Source organism: Theileria orientalis, chromosome 2, assembly GCF_000740895.1.
Source record: "Theileria orientalis strain Shintoku DNA, chromosome 2, complete genome".
NCBI lineage: Eukaryota > Apicomplexa > Aconoidasida > Piroplasmida > Theileriidae > Theileria > Theileria orientalis.
In genome coordinates this window covers 329,739-343,392 of record NC_025261.1, presented here as the reverse complement: position 1 = coordinate 343,392, position 13,654 = coordinate 329,739, and the positions used below count along the sequence as shown (strand labels likewise).

Genomic DNA, 13,654 nt, shown 5'->3' with positions numbered 1-13,654 from the left:
ATTTTCTTACATAAATAAGCTGATGTGAAGCACCATCAATGATACTCGATATGTAAACTATTCTAGTACCATCCACATCATCGATATTTAATCACAGAATAAATTGAAATTATGAAAGGAACCAAATGTTTCCGTTTAAAAAATATTTATTAGTGTAATGACATGTTAACGAGCATATTAGCACTTCATAGCGATAAGATTGAGAATATCGTACACCTTTTATCACAAAGTCTGTTTATTGTATCCGTACTTCTTCCGTTCGTAGAAGAGGTCTGTTTTTGCGCTTCCGAGATTTATAATCTTGGGACATCCGTCACGGTCCTTCTCACACTGGCAACACGCTTTGCAGTAGTACGCATCCGAAATCCCTGGTCCTCCACAAATAACACATCTTCCCTGAATATTATTTATATTTATATGGTAAATATGACAATTTATACTACAAGGTTTAGTAAAAGGCTGTACCTGGTTCATTCCATAATTGCACTCCTCGCAAATCCTAACAAGAAGGTTAGGTCTAACATAGGAATCACAGATCGGACACTTTCCATCGCACTTCTCACATAAACGTCCGATAGCTGCAAATTAAGCGTTAGCATACCATTTAGTCATAATTAGGTGATATTATACTGTTATGTCATGGAAAATAATATAACAATAATATGCATCAGATGTATAATTATCAATGGAATGTGGAAATTTGTAGAATCTAGTTGTTTACCTATGCCTGGCTGCTTTCGGCACATTACCAAATCCGGGTGGTGTTTCGAACCCATTTATACAAAAATCAGTACACTAAACCTGTTAAATAAGCAAAATCGCTGTTTTATAAAATTAGGAGCTTGAAGGAATCGGAGTTAATTTTAAATCAACAACTCCGTGGTACATGTTAGGCGAATAGTGCTTCACCGACCTTGAGTGTATGACCTCGAGTGACCAACAAAACTGACTCATACAACAAACCGTGTTACTCAACTGGTGGAACTTTTTAAGCACGTATAGGCCAAAGTTTTTAACGGGTCTTTCAAACGAAGCCTCTCCTTTAGCGGTAGGATCTGCGTAACCGTTGCTTAGGACGTAGCTTTCCCAATCCTCAGAGGACTTTATGGGCGGAAACTTAAGGGTCGACTTGCACTCCGTCAGCCCGTGGACGTGCAGTGTCCCTCCGTCCTTTTTATTCAGAGCTCGCAGCGCTGGAATCCAGCCTATCTCGGAACTCGGCAGCAGTCCCAGCAGTACCCTGTCGGCCTTGCCCACGTAATTGGCTCCAAAGGCCTCTCCGAACTTCGAGCAGTCCCCGACGTGGGTTTCAATCCTGTTCTTGTCAATCATATTTGACTCGCAGTTCTTGTTTATGTACTTGATCGCCTCGGCGTTTATGTCCACACACAGAATCTTCGAGACCCTCCCTTTGTCCGTGAACTTCAGGATGGGCACGCTAAAGTAGCCTATTCCGCAAAAAAAATCCACTATGAGCTCACTCCTTGTGGAGGCTGCATTTTCAACTGAATCCTGTGCTGGCTGATTGAAGTATGTTTTGACCAGTCGTATCCTACAACATTATTGAACAAGTTTAGTGTTTATCACAAATGTATTATGTATGTATGTATGTGTGCCTATATCATATCCCTATGTGTTGTATATATAAATATGCCTGCGCCTATATCATCTATATATATATACATATATATATATAAATACGTGTGGGTCTGACTATATATCTACAGGACGTATCCAGTACCTTTCATATGAATTCCCCTTCGAAAACATGTTTTTGGTGATGTTAAAGTGGTATGTTACTCCGTTTTCCTTGACCGATACTTCTTCGGGCCCGTACAACAATTCTACGCGCCTCTGTCTCTTTTCGCCTTCGATCTCTCCGGCCACGGCCACCGACTTCACGTTGAATTCAGTCGACACCATTTTCCAGTCAATCTTGCTTGGGCAAATGTACTGATTCAGGCTACTCGTTATCAATAGCGCCGTTCCCATGACTGAAGCGTCGACGTCGCCTTCGTTTACCTTGCCTTTGATGATCGACAGCAGCTTCTTTTTCGGGTTCTGGGAGGACTTCTTACTCAGGTGTGCGTTTGAGAACACGTTGAAAGTCGGCGCGCCGTCCAGTTCGTTGTGTTCGAACCTTCTCAATACCGGCACGAGGAAGCACGGCTTCTCCGAGACGTACTTTGCTCTGCTACAGGAGGAGCAGCAGTTGCAGAATCCACACCTGCTCCTTTCGTAGCACTTTGAGCACAGCTTAATGCCCGAGTTGTCGCTGCACGTTGCGTAGTGGAAGAAATACGTGCTCGCGCTGCTAAACTCCGCTATTTTCCTCGACTTGTCAAAAACTCCGTTGTGTTCACAGAGCGTCTTAATCTTCTTCAACTTTGTCTGGTCTTCAACCACTATGTACATTCCCATGGCGTTGTAGCCATCTTCAGATCCTGTAGAGGCGTCGTTGTCGCAGAGAATATCAGCGTCATCTGCGCAGTCGTGGGCCACGTTTCCTGTGCAGTTATTGTTGCAGTAGAGCACGATTCTAACTGGCGGGTCGTAGACCGAGCCGAAGGTATAACCCAGCGGGATCCCTCCTCCTGCCATCCACAGTTCCATGTGCTTGCAGTTTCCCTTCTCATAGCGCACCAGGCACGCGCCGAAGCCGCATATTGCTCCTGAGTCCATGTCGAATGCCTTGTGCCATACGAGCTCCTTCAGGTTACAATACCAGATTTCACAGCTGCACTTTCCACTCGCGTGACGTCCCACTAGCAAATAATCGTCCTCGGTCATTTTAACTAAACGGTGTGTCATTCTTTTATATGGGAAGCATTTACTAACTGAGTATGGCTCCGTCTTTTTATCCTTGTCTGCCTGAGCTTCTCCGTTACTTCCGTTTTTCATGAGCCTGCTTGACGTCATTCCACACTTGACCAATTTCATCGACTTCAGGTCAAGGCCTTCGATTTTCGTCATGTATTCGTCGTACGTGTACGGCTCATAGAAACTTTTGAAACCTCCGATGAAATACAGTGTTTCTGAGGGTGCGTGGTAGGCTAGTGAGCCGCTAATCCACGGGTCCGTGGTATCAATGTACACGTGTTCCCATTCTACTACTGGAGAGAGCACCTTGTTTTGCCGCAGCTTATACGTCAGCGTGCACCTCCAGATGTACCGCTCGTCGTACGGCTCCGACACCGTCGAGAATCCTCCTGCGACAAAGAACTTCGTTTCGTAGCACAGAAACGGGGACGTCAGGTCGGTCCCTTGGTCTATCAGCGTCCTCTTTTCCAGGCACATCGAGTGCCTGTGTCTCGGCTTAGGTGCTTTCGACCCTTTCACTTCACACTTAAGCCACGTTGTTCCTGTGTCTCCGACTTCGTCTTGATACACGTACAACACGTACACGTGGTTTGAGTACAGCTTCATGTTCTTCATCCCTCCGTGTGTTATAAAGACGTCTCCGTCGCAGATCATATCCGTGTCCTTCGTCGGCTCCGGCCCTTCCATGCCGATGTCAAACACCATGAAGCCTTTGTGCGCCTTTTCCAGGTCTAACACGCATATCGTCTTCGACGTCGCCTTTTCATCTCCTCCAAATATCACGACGTACCTTTTCGACGACGTCAGGCAGCACTGTGTCCTCAGCAGGTTTTTCGACGTCTCTGAAAACGACAACACTCCCACTGGGATGTCAACTCCAAAGGGCAACGAAAAGGTACTCCTGTATTTCAACTTTTTCTGTGAGAACAAATCTTTATATTCCGTACTATATTCGTGCCAATTCAAACACATTGGACCTATTGGGTAACGGATCTTTTTATTTTGACTATTCTTAAACTCATGTTCATTGCACTTAAATTCCTCCTTCAACCTATGGTACAGCCTAACAATTTGGTAAATGTTACGAACCATCTTCCGATTACAGCAATTAATCAGGTATGTCAAGTACTCGTCATTTACCAGGTGCTTGTTCTCCACAAGCCTTGGCAAGTAGTTCTCGATTCTGTACTTCTTAATCATTATCGGCGACTCCAACGAGCCGTTCCCCCTGACTGCGACGATGATCTTTCTTCCGTACGAGCTAATTCCCGACTGCTTCAGGCCTACGTTCTTGCACATATCCATCAGTTTTACTGCTGCGTCCATGTTTCTGCATTGCACGTGGACGATGAACGGCTCAAACTTAAGGATCACCTCATTCTCGGAGAATCCAGACTCATTTGTCAAATTTGTCTGAGATTCGTGCAAAAGTTCATCGACTTCCTCCTCGTGGTCACTTTTGTAGCAATCAAACTTATATTTCGGGTTCGAATCCACAGAAGCTAATAGGAGTTCGAACTTGTTCTGTATAATTGGAAAGTGTGAGGAGTAAAGAATCCTCCCTGACCTCCCGTAGATCAAGTTATCCTTGCCTTGGTAGTGTCTGTCCTTTTCAAAGAATACGATTCTTCCTGAGCATGATGAAGTGGTCATGTAGAATCCTGACTGGACTAGCAACCTCAATAGTGGTACGATAATCACATCTACGGACTTTTTAAGTGATTTATCCGAGACAGTTGTTTTTTCTAATTGATTTTTAGGGCGATTTTTAACTGAATCTACTGCGTTGTTTGATTTTTTAAACTGCGTTTTTTCTGTTGTTTGTTGCGTGTGTTTATAAGCCAAATCTAAGTTCTCTACGACTTTTTTTATTAGAGGATCTTTTACTATGTTTATTTTATCATGTGAAAACGTTCGTGAGTCATAAGCGTCTGGATTCCTTTGTGAAATTTCAAGAGTGCCTTCGTATATTGAACCTAGTGGCTCCGGCCCAAAAAGTGAGTTCAACCGGCTGCGATCCATCATATACAATGCAAAACAACCTAAAATACAATTTTTGTACCATGTAACTGCGTTCCGAAAAAAATAATATCTAATTTCGAGGACACACTACAATCATATTAGTCATCATTTTATTCTCTTGCGTTTAATTCTAGCTAATCTGGATTCCTCAGGCTCGCTCTCCTTGTCAGGGCTGAAGCTCATCATGAGGAAAAATTCATCTATCGACATTGACGACTCTTTGTCATTCCCCCGGTTGGACCTCAGGAATCCGCCCAGGCCGCTTGTGTTCCCTCGAGTCTTGTTATCGTCGTAAATGTTATCCGCGTACTCGCAGGCGTCGTTTAAAATGAATTTGATGTTGTTCAACATCTGCGTGTCTGACCTCCGCCGGTCTTCCATGAGCTCCAGCTTCAGGTCCAGCTTGGTGGAGCGCTGCGTGTAGCTGCTGGTCAGTCTCTCCAGGTCCTGCTCGTTGATGAAGAGGCTGCGTCTTCCCGGCAGGTCCGAGTGCAGTCCTGCGAACACGTTCGCTATCAGGTCGTTGTCCTGGCAGAGCTCGTAGGCCATCTGCGAGGCCACGAACTCCGTGAAGGTGATCTCTTCGATGTTCAGCGACTCCTTCAGGTAGTTAAGTTTGCTCATCTTGTGGTTGTAGTTCTTGTCTCTGCTCACGTCGGTGCTGCGTCGGTTCGCGTACTTCGTGAGCGACTGCACGTTAACGCTGTTCAGGTCGTGGGAGAAGGTGGTGAGGTACTTGTATAGGTCGCACAGCTCTGTTAGCTTATATTCGGACATCTGCCTTATCATGATGCAGAGGGCGACCCTCTTAAGCACCGGGAACTTGTAAAACTGCGCCAGCATGTCAATCAGGGACGTTTCACTGATGCTTCTGTTCAACGGCGCATAACCTGCTCACATTTATTAGGATTAGATAGTAGATGCATCACAATACACGTGTGTACTTATCTATATTGTCACAACAACTATATTGTGTGAATATGCCACACTTACCTGTGAACTTCTGAAAATACAGGTGCTTCAGCGAATCCGTCGTTGATATTCTCTTCGACGGGTTCTTCACGAGGAGCTTCTTCAGCAGGTCATATGCTTCCGGCGGTATCGTTGCGTATATTTCATGAGTCCAGTCGATCTCCTGGTTTACCACCTTGTTCAGCTTTTTGACGTCCGACTCGTCGTGGAATGGGCACGAGCCCAGGAGGAATATGTGCAACATTATTCCTGCCGACCACGAGTCGCACTTCACGTTGTAGTAGTTGCTTCCGCTGCACTTGATGATCTCCGGTGCGACGTAGTACGGCGTTCCTAAATTTAAAATTAATACCCTATACTAGTATTGAGCACACACTTGTGTCTGTATGTATGTATGTTTATACACACACTTATATATATACACCAGCCCTACCTGCGCGCGTCTTCAGCAGGCGTGGCGACGAGTTTGCGAGGCCGAAATCTGCCAGCTTAATTGTTATGTCGTCGTACAGCAGGCCCCCCTTGTGGCGTCCCAGCTTCGCGTTAGCGCCCTCCGACTTGTGCGTTATCAGAAAGTTCTCAGGCTTCACGTCGCGGTGCGCTATTCCCTTTGAGTTAATGTACGAGAGCGCTCTGAATATCTGCACGAATAGCTTCGGTATGATCGTCTCCTTGTCTAACTCGTCGATGAACAGCCCGCTGAGGTCCCCTCCGCTGCAGTACTCCATCACCAGGTACACGTTATTGTTCTTGCCGCTGAGCACCATCTCCTTGTCGTCCAGGTTATTTATGTTGTTGAGGTACTTCAGTATCTGTTCGTCGAGGTATATCTCCTTCACCTTAACTATGTTCGGGTGGTCGTTCCAGGATCCTATTGACACCTCCCTCAGGATGTGGAGCAGGTTCTTCGGCCCCGTCTTCTTTATCTTGTCGAAGTTCATGATCTTCGCAGCCCTCGTGGGACTCGTCAGCTTTACTCCGCAGAACTCGTAGTTGTTGTCGCTCAGCCTCGTGATTCCCTTGGACAGGTTGTTGATTGGCGGCCTGTTTTTCGTCGGGACGTACTGGTACAGGTCCAATATTTCCACCATGCTGAAGAGAGTCTTCACCACTCCGAAGCTTCCTCTTCCCACGACTGGTCCTTCCAGGTACTTTTTCCTGTAGGTGGTGTAGTTCCCCTTGAGGACGCTGCTGAAGTTCTTGTATGTGCTGTCGAGCAGCTTATCTGTTGCTCTCGTCACTCTAAAGTTCTGCTCCTTGACCTGCGTCTTGTTCGACCTGATGACTATGTCCTTGTTGCTCTTCGCGCACTTCATCGCCACTTCTCTGTTACTCTTGTTCGACCTCGGGGACACTTCTCTGTAACCTCGCTTCGTCTTCATGGAGTCCTTGTGCGGGTTAATCAGGGACATGTCCATGGAGTTGAAGCTGAAATTTGTAACATTTCTTATTCCGCTGTCGTACACTCGACTTCCAAACAGGTTCGATATCAGGTTCGAATAGTGGTTGTTCTGCTTCAACGATATCGTTGTTGCTGTTGTACTCGCAATGGAGCTGGAAAAAACTGAATTTGTCACTGTGGTCGTTGGTGTGATCATAATCTCATGCTTACCACTCATTCTATTAACTTGTTTTGATGACTTTTCTTCATCTTCCCGTTCCTTGTAAGTTAACAGTTTTGAACTGTCGGTATCCTTGTAACAGTTGTTAACAAGATTCAAAGTCGTTACCGATTTTGTATGAGCAGACTGCTTTCTGGATGCCATTTATATCAAGAGTTGAGTAAATATTGGCTCCGCTCTAAATTTTAGCTAAACAGCTTTAAAAAATATTTTAAAATGTACAATTCCAATGTGTATCAAAATTCAGCATTTACGTTGAGCAAAACTATAACATATATACTACCTTCGTTTAAACAAATCAAAATACATACGTTTAAGGGAAATTTAAGGTCAATCAACCAGATAAATCAATAGAAAATTTAGAATTAAAAAGAATAAAAATCAAGGAACATCAATATGAAGAATAAATAATAAAAACGGAAGAATAGTTTCTAAACTACTATTCCTTCTATTATTTTCTGTGTGGACCATTAAAATGATTTGATTCTATGGGCTAATTATTCCAAAACTTGAATACGGGTCCAAATGTGTTATACGATTCAAAACCAGAATCGGAGGTTTATACAAATATTTGAGCAAGTACAAATAGCAAAATTAAAATGTCCGCATAATATCCTTATTATATGTAAAAAGAAGTCAAAAGAAGAATTTCGTTGAAAATAAATATGACTGAAAACTACGTTATCTTATTTAAAATGTTACTCAAGTTTTTAGTAATGATTTAAAAGTATTATAATGTATGATCTCCTATGGATATTGAAACATATATATATAAGGACCTGAGAATGGAAAAGGGTTTAACAAGGAGGGAAAGTTAGCACCAGGTGGTGTTGTCATTTGAAAACATTTGTCTCCAGTTCAAATTAATTCGAATAATTTTTGATAACCATGTTTTAAAATTAAAATAAACCTCACGTCCTTTTTGTGATTTAAGCTAGGTTTAAAATTACACATTACTTCGATATTTTATTATAACCCTAAAAAGGAAATAAAATTTCATCATGGTTACGATAATCTGGATATATTTAAATTTATCATAAAATAATATATTATATATATTTTCATTGTCCAAATGTATTCTTATTATATTATATGCCGAGACTATTAATTTCGTTATGCGTGGATTCCATAATATATTTATTCTAACATTACATTGTCAATCCAGTTACTGCATAAGTTCAACCATTCAATTTTATTTATGTTTTGTCTTTTAAATGATAAAAATAGATTTAATAAATAAATCAAATTCGACACATATGGATTATTATTCACCATGAAAAACAATTGAATCTCTATGGTAATATATTGAAATCTTGTTAACAATATAATAAAAGTAATAATTTAGATTTGAAATGTCTTAATTGATCTGTTATTTTAGTTCTGATAAAGATTTTAAATTAGAGATTAGAAAAAAATAGAACAAGCCAGTGATGCGATAGAAATACACACACAGATGCTATATTAAAATATAAATATAAATTATAAATATATGGATCTTTAGAAATAATTTATTTTTCATATAAATTAGATGATAGGTTAGATCCTGAGGAACATGTATATAAAATAGTAAATACTCGTTTAATTTTGAAAATTAATATGAAAATATTATTTATAAGAATTTTTCATTATAAATATAGAAAGAAGGAAGTGAAATGTGCATATAAATGTATAATTAGAATATAAACTGTATACAAGTTGTGTATCATTTTTATAATAATTTTAACACATAATGTATCATTAAAACAGATCATCTTGATGTGTGTAGGTTATGGATTGTTTAATAAAGAAATAAATAAACACATACAGGTTATATAAGAATTAGAAGGTCGGGCAGTATGTATATTGAGATTAAGGATATCATCATCAGAAAAATGGTTTTAATGTCCACTGTTATTTTGTTTCACACATTTAGTTTTATATTTTAAATTCTTATTATAGGTTATATAATATAGTCCATTCCTTGTAAGGGATTTCGAATATAATAAAACAGAATTGTTAAGTTGTTTTCAACCGAAGTAAACAAATTCAGAAAAAATAAAATATGATTTATTATTGATAAATTGTACCATAAAATAAAACAATGGGCTCAAATATAGTAGATCCTTCAATATTGCTAGATGTGTCCAGACCATTTGACGAAGGGATGGTGCCCCTGTTGGACTCAATAATAACATCGATGTTCGATGGAACGAATATAAAAAATAGAGAAACGGCACATAAAATCCTGGAGCAGTTTAAGTCGCTCCCAGACTCCTGGAAGCACGTAGCAGTAATACTGGCGAAGTCGAAGAACTCAAACACGAAGTTCTACGCACTACAAGTGCTGGAAATATGCATACAGTCGAGGTGGAACATACTGCCAGACTCGGAAAAGGCAGGAATAAAACAGTACGTGTCGGAGCTGGTGATCAAGCTGTGTATGGACCCGGAAGTGTGTCAAAACGAAAGACACTTTTTGACGAAAGTAAACGAGTGCCTGATACAAATAGTGAAGAAGGAGTGGCCAGATAAGTGGCCGAACTTTATATCAGAGATATGTAAAGCATCACAAGTAGCACAGAGCATCTGCGAGAATAACATGAGACTGCTTAACATGCTGAGCGAGGAGATATTCGACTTCGGAGAAGACTCGATGGAAAGCAGAAGAGTAAAAAAGCTGGTCTCGAGAATGACAGCAGAGTTCAGAGAGATCTTCGAGCTGTGCATATTCGTGTTAAACAGCTACATCACGAACCCGACGATGGTAAACACGACGCTGATTAAGCAGACGCTGGTGTGCCTGTCGCACTTCCTGAAGTGGATCCCGTACGGATACGTGTTCGAAGCGTACCCGCACGCAAACGGGTCAGTGGTGCTGCTGGAGCTGCTGCTGGACCACTTCTGGGACCCAGTGCAGTACAGAATCGAGTGCACGAAGTGCCTGAACGAAGTGGCGTCGTTGTCACTGTCGCACGGAGAGCTGCAGTCGTTCTCGCACAGAATAGCGGCGCTGTGGCCGAAGGTGGTTCAGAAGGTAGCAACGCTGCCACCGGAGTCGTTCCAGTACGACAGCGCGAAGATACCGTCCTCAATGCTGCTCTTCTGGGAAAACTTCTACACGCAGCTGACGCTGTTCCTGACGAACCTGCTGAAGAATTTTAGAGAAAGCGTTATAGAGAAGACACAAAACAGCAAGGAGGCACTGCTGTTCATCTTTGAAAAGCTGGTTATCATAACGACGATAAACCACGAGGAGACGTTTAAAATAGCACTGGACTTCTGGCACCACTTCTGCAATCAGCTGCTGAGAGAGATGAAGGAGCACGAAAAGAAAAGCATGGGGATGAGAGATAGAGCGGACCCGAACTACGTGGCAATCAACGCAATGAAGCAAATAGACCTAAACAAGTCATCAGAGTTGATAAGGCTGGAAGTGTACAGACCAGTGCTTGTGGAAGTGCACAAAGTGATGATAAGAAGAATGGCAAAGCCGCAAGAGATATATATCATGTACGATACAGACACGGGAGAAGTGGTGAGAGAATATAACCCAAACACAGCAGAAATAGCACTGTACAATAAAATGAAAAACACGCAGATCATACTGACGACGATGCTGCAGGAGGACACGGAAAAAATAATGATGTCATTCATGGACAAGGAAATGGAGCTGGCGAATCTGGGAGGAAATGAAGTGTGGGACCCGACGACACTCAACAGGTTGTGTTACTCGATAGGCTCGATCACAGGAAGCATGGAGGAGCAGGTGGAGAAGAGGTTCCTGGTGCTGGTGATCAAGTGTCTGCTGAACATATGCGAAATAAAGACGGAAACAGGAAACAAGGCGATAGTGGCGTCGAACATAATGTACGTGGTGGGCCAGTACCCACGCTTCCTGAAGAGTAACTGGAGGTTCCTGAGCACAGTGTTAAACAAGCTGTTCGAGTTCATGAGAGAGACGTTCCCAGGAGTGCAGCAGATGGCGTGCGAAACGTTCCTGAAGATCACGAGCACTTGCAGAAAGGTGATAGGAACGCAGCACCACAACGGAATGTCGTACGTGGACGAGCTGGTGAGGACACTTAACGGTCTCGAAGACGTGCTGGACAACAAGCTTATCCTGTACTTCTACGAGTCGGTGGGGAACGTGATCAGCACGCTGGAGTTTAACACGAAGGTTAACAAGATAAGTAGCCTGATGGAAGTGTGCAACAACAGAATGCAGATCGTCTACACGAAGTTCCTGCTGGGAGTGACCTCGACAATGGTGAGCACGCCGGAAGGGTTCAAGGGGTACGTGGAGCGCTTCGGAGAGGAATTATTTACAGTGGAGGTGACGAGAACAATAGTGCAAATCAACAGAATTAACAACAGAGTGTGCAAAGCAGTGGGCTTCGCATTCACGAATCAAATGAACAAGATCTTCGGAATACTGATGGTGCTCTACAACCTGTACAGCAAGTACATACAGGTGAGCGTGTCGACGGGAGGAGCGAGCGTGATCAAGCACCTGAACGTCAACACGCTCTTCCTGGCGAGAAGGTCAATCATACACCTCTCGGAAACGTACATGTGCAACGTGCCGACGAAGCTGAACAATAACCCGGGAGCAACGAGCGCAAGTCCGAAGTACGGACTTAACACGGACCCGGGCGTGGCGCTGTCCTCGAGAGAAGTTACCACAGTGAGCAAAAACGAAGGAGGCTACGGCTACTTTGACCCGAAGGAGGAGAGCCACAACGGAGCGTCGGAGACCGCGGAGGGCGGAGCGGAGGCGAGCGGAAACGTGGAGGGAGCGGACAGAGAGATGATCGTGACGCTGCTCGAGAGCCTGGTGCTCGTGATGATGGGCGACTACAGAGACTCGGTATTCGAGACGCGCGACTACGAGATACTCTCGCTCTGCACGAAGATCATCGAGCGGCTGGGCTCGAACTACCCGACGGTGCTCGTGCAGATCTTCAACTTGGTATTCGACACGAGTCTGGACATGGTGAAGCTGGACTTCCACGCGTACCCGGACCACAGGGAGCACTTCTACGAGATGCTCTTCAAGTCGGCAAAGTGCGCATTCGACGCACTGCTGATGCTCCCGGGGGAGCGCCTGCGCGACTTCGTGCTCTCGCTGGTGTGGGCGTTCAAGCACGAACACCCCTCAATCGCAGAAAGGGGACTGATGATCACGCTCGAGTTCATGAGGAACATCATGTTCAAAGGTAAGGCAGGAGCTGTAGATAGCTAAGTAGATAAGTGAGCCGTCTCTTAGTTGGAGTTACAGCGGCCATCTGCGCATATTCATATAAGTATTTGTGCGCCTATATAGCCACAACTGTTTAAGTATAAGTATGAATAGTTAAGTGTACGCGGATAAGGATGTGTATATGTATTTAGATATGTGTAAGCCATTACGTGAATACATACAAGCTAAAACTAATAATTAATAGGAACGGTTATCTTGCATCAGTTCTGTTCAACCTTTTACTACCTCTTGTTGACCGAAGTTCTATCGGTACTCACGGACACGCTGCACAAGTCAGGGTTCAGACTGCAAACACAAATACTCAAAATTTTAATTAAAATAGTGGTAAACGGAATGGTGGAGGACAGCACAAAAGACCTGACGAAGCTGGGAGTGATGAACTTCCTGGCGAACCTGTTCACGAGAAGCTTCCCATCACTGCACAGAAAGCAAATCGAAGCATTCGTAGTGGATCTCTTCAACTACTCAGTGGATGTGCCAGCCTCAGGAGTAATGGGCCAGCTCCAGGAAGGAGGGAACGCGAATGTGGGAGACGGAAGCGGACTGCAAATAAGCACAACAAACGGAAGAGAAGAAAAGGACAGAGACCTGAAGTTCCAAACACACGTAAAGGACTTCTTACTCTCACTCAAGGAGTTCTCAGGATCCACAGAAGAATTCGAAAAAATGTTCAGCAGAGACTGCCAGGAAGCAATGGAAAGAGCAAGAAGACTCGGATACACAAACACGAACGATATCCTGTACACGAAAGAAGTGGATTTAAACTAAGCAAATAAAAAATAAGTAAATACAGCAAACAGTAAAACAAAAAATAAAAGTTAATATAATTCACACTAATAATACATAATAAATATAGACACTGAGTATATATAAAAAATAAAAAAGAAAAGAAAAGTGTGGAAAAAATTAAAAAAAAAGATAATGTGTAGGGACAGCAGAAGAGGTAAAAAGGAAAAACGAAGAAGAAAAAAATCAGAAA

At 43.2% G+C, this 13,654-nt stretch overlaps 5 protein-coding genes across 5 annotated transcripts; 1 reads left to right on the top strand and 4 right to left on the bottom strand.

The window, feature by feature from the left end:
- Positions 1-222: 222 nt before the first annotated feature.
- Positions 223-776, bottom strand: TOT_020001028 (uncharacterized protein; the record flags this gene model as incomplete). The annotated part of the gene is made up of 3 exons (XM_009691898.1): positions 223-396; positions 466-578; positions 722-776. The coding sequence occupies 3 exons, from the start codon at positions 774-776 to the stop codon at positions 223-225; spliced, it is 342 nt and encodes a 113-aa protein (XP_009690193.1).
- Positions 777-834: 58 nt separating this feature from the next.
- TOT_020000163 (uncharacterized protein) lies at positions 835-4,845 on the bottom strand (the record flags this gene model as incomplete). The annotated part of the gene is made up of 2 exons (XM_009691897.1): positions 835-1,552; positions 1,742-4,845. The coding sequence occupies 2 exons, from the start codon at positions 4,843-4,845 to the stop codon at positions 835-837; spliced, it is 3,822 nt and encodes a 1,273-aa protein (XP_009690192.1).
- Positions 4,846-4,947: 102 nt separating this feature from the next.
- TOT_020000162 (protein kinase) lies at positions 4,948-7,580 on the bottom strand (the record flags this gene model as incomplete). The annotated part of the gene is made up of 3 exons (XM_009691896.1): positions 4,948-5,735; positions 5,836-6,147; positions 6,239-7,580. The coding sequence occupies 3 exons, from the start codon at positions 7,578-7,580 to the stop codon at positions 4,948-4,950; spliced, it is 2,442 nt and encodes an 813-aa protein (XP_009690191.1).
- Positions 7,581-7,995: 415 nt separating this feature from the next.
- Positions 7,996-8,273, bottom strand: TOT_020000161 (hypothetical protein; the record flags this gene model as incomplete). The annotated part of the gene is made up of 2 exons (XM_009691895.1): positions 7,996-8,051; positions 8,216-8,273. 2 exons carry the CDS (start codon positions 8,271-8,273, stop codon positions 7,996-7,998), a joined length of 114 nt encoding a protein of 37 aa, XP_009690190.1.
- Positions 8,274-9,516: 1,243 nt separating this feature from the next.
- Positions 9,517-13,443, top strand: TOT_020000160 (uncharacterized protein; the record flags this gene model as incomplete). Its single annotated transcript, XM_009691894.1, has 2 exons — positions 9,517-12,631; positions 12,860-13,443. The coding sequence occupies 2 exons, from the start codon at positions 9,517-9,519 to the stop codon at positions 13,441-13,443; spliced, it is 3,699 nt and encodes a 1,232-aa protein (XP_009690189.1).
- Positions 13,444-13,654: the final 211 nt, after the last annotated feature.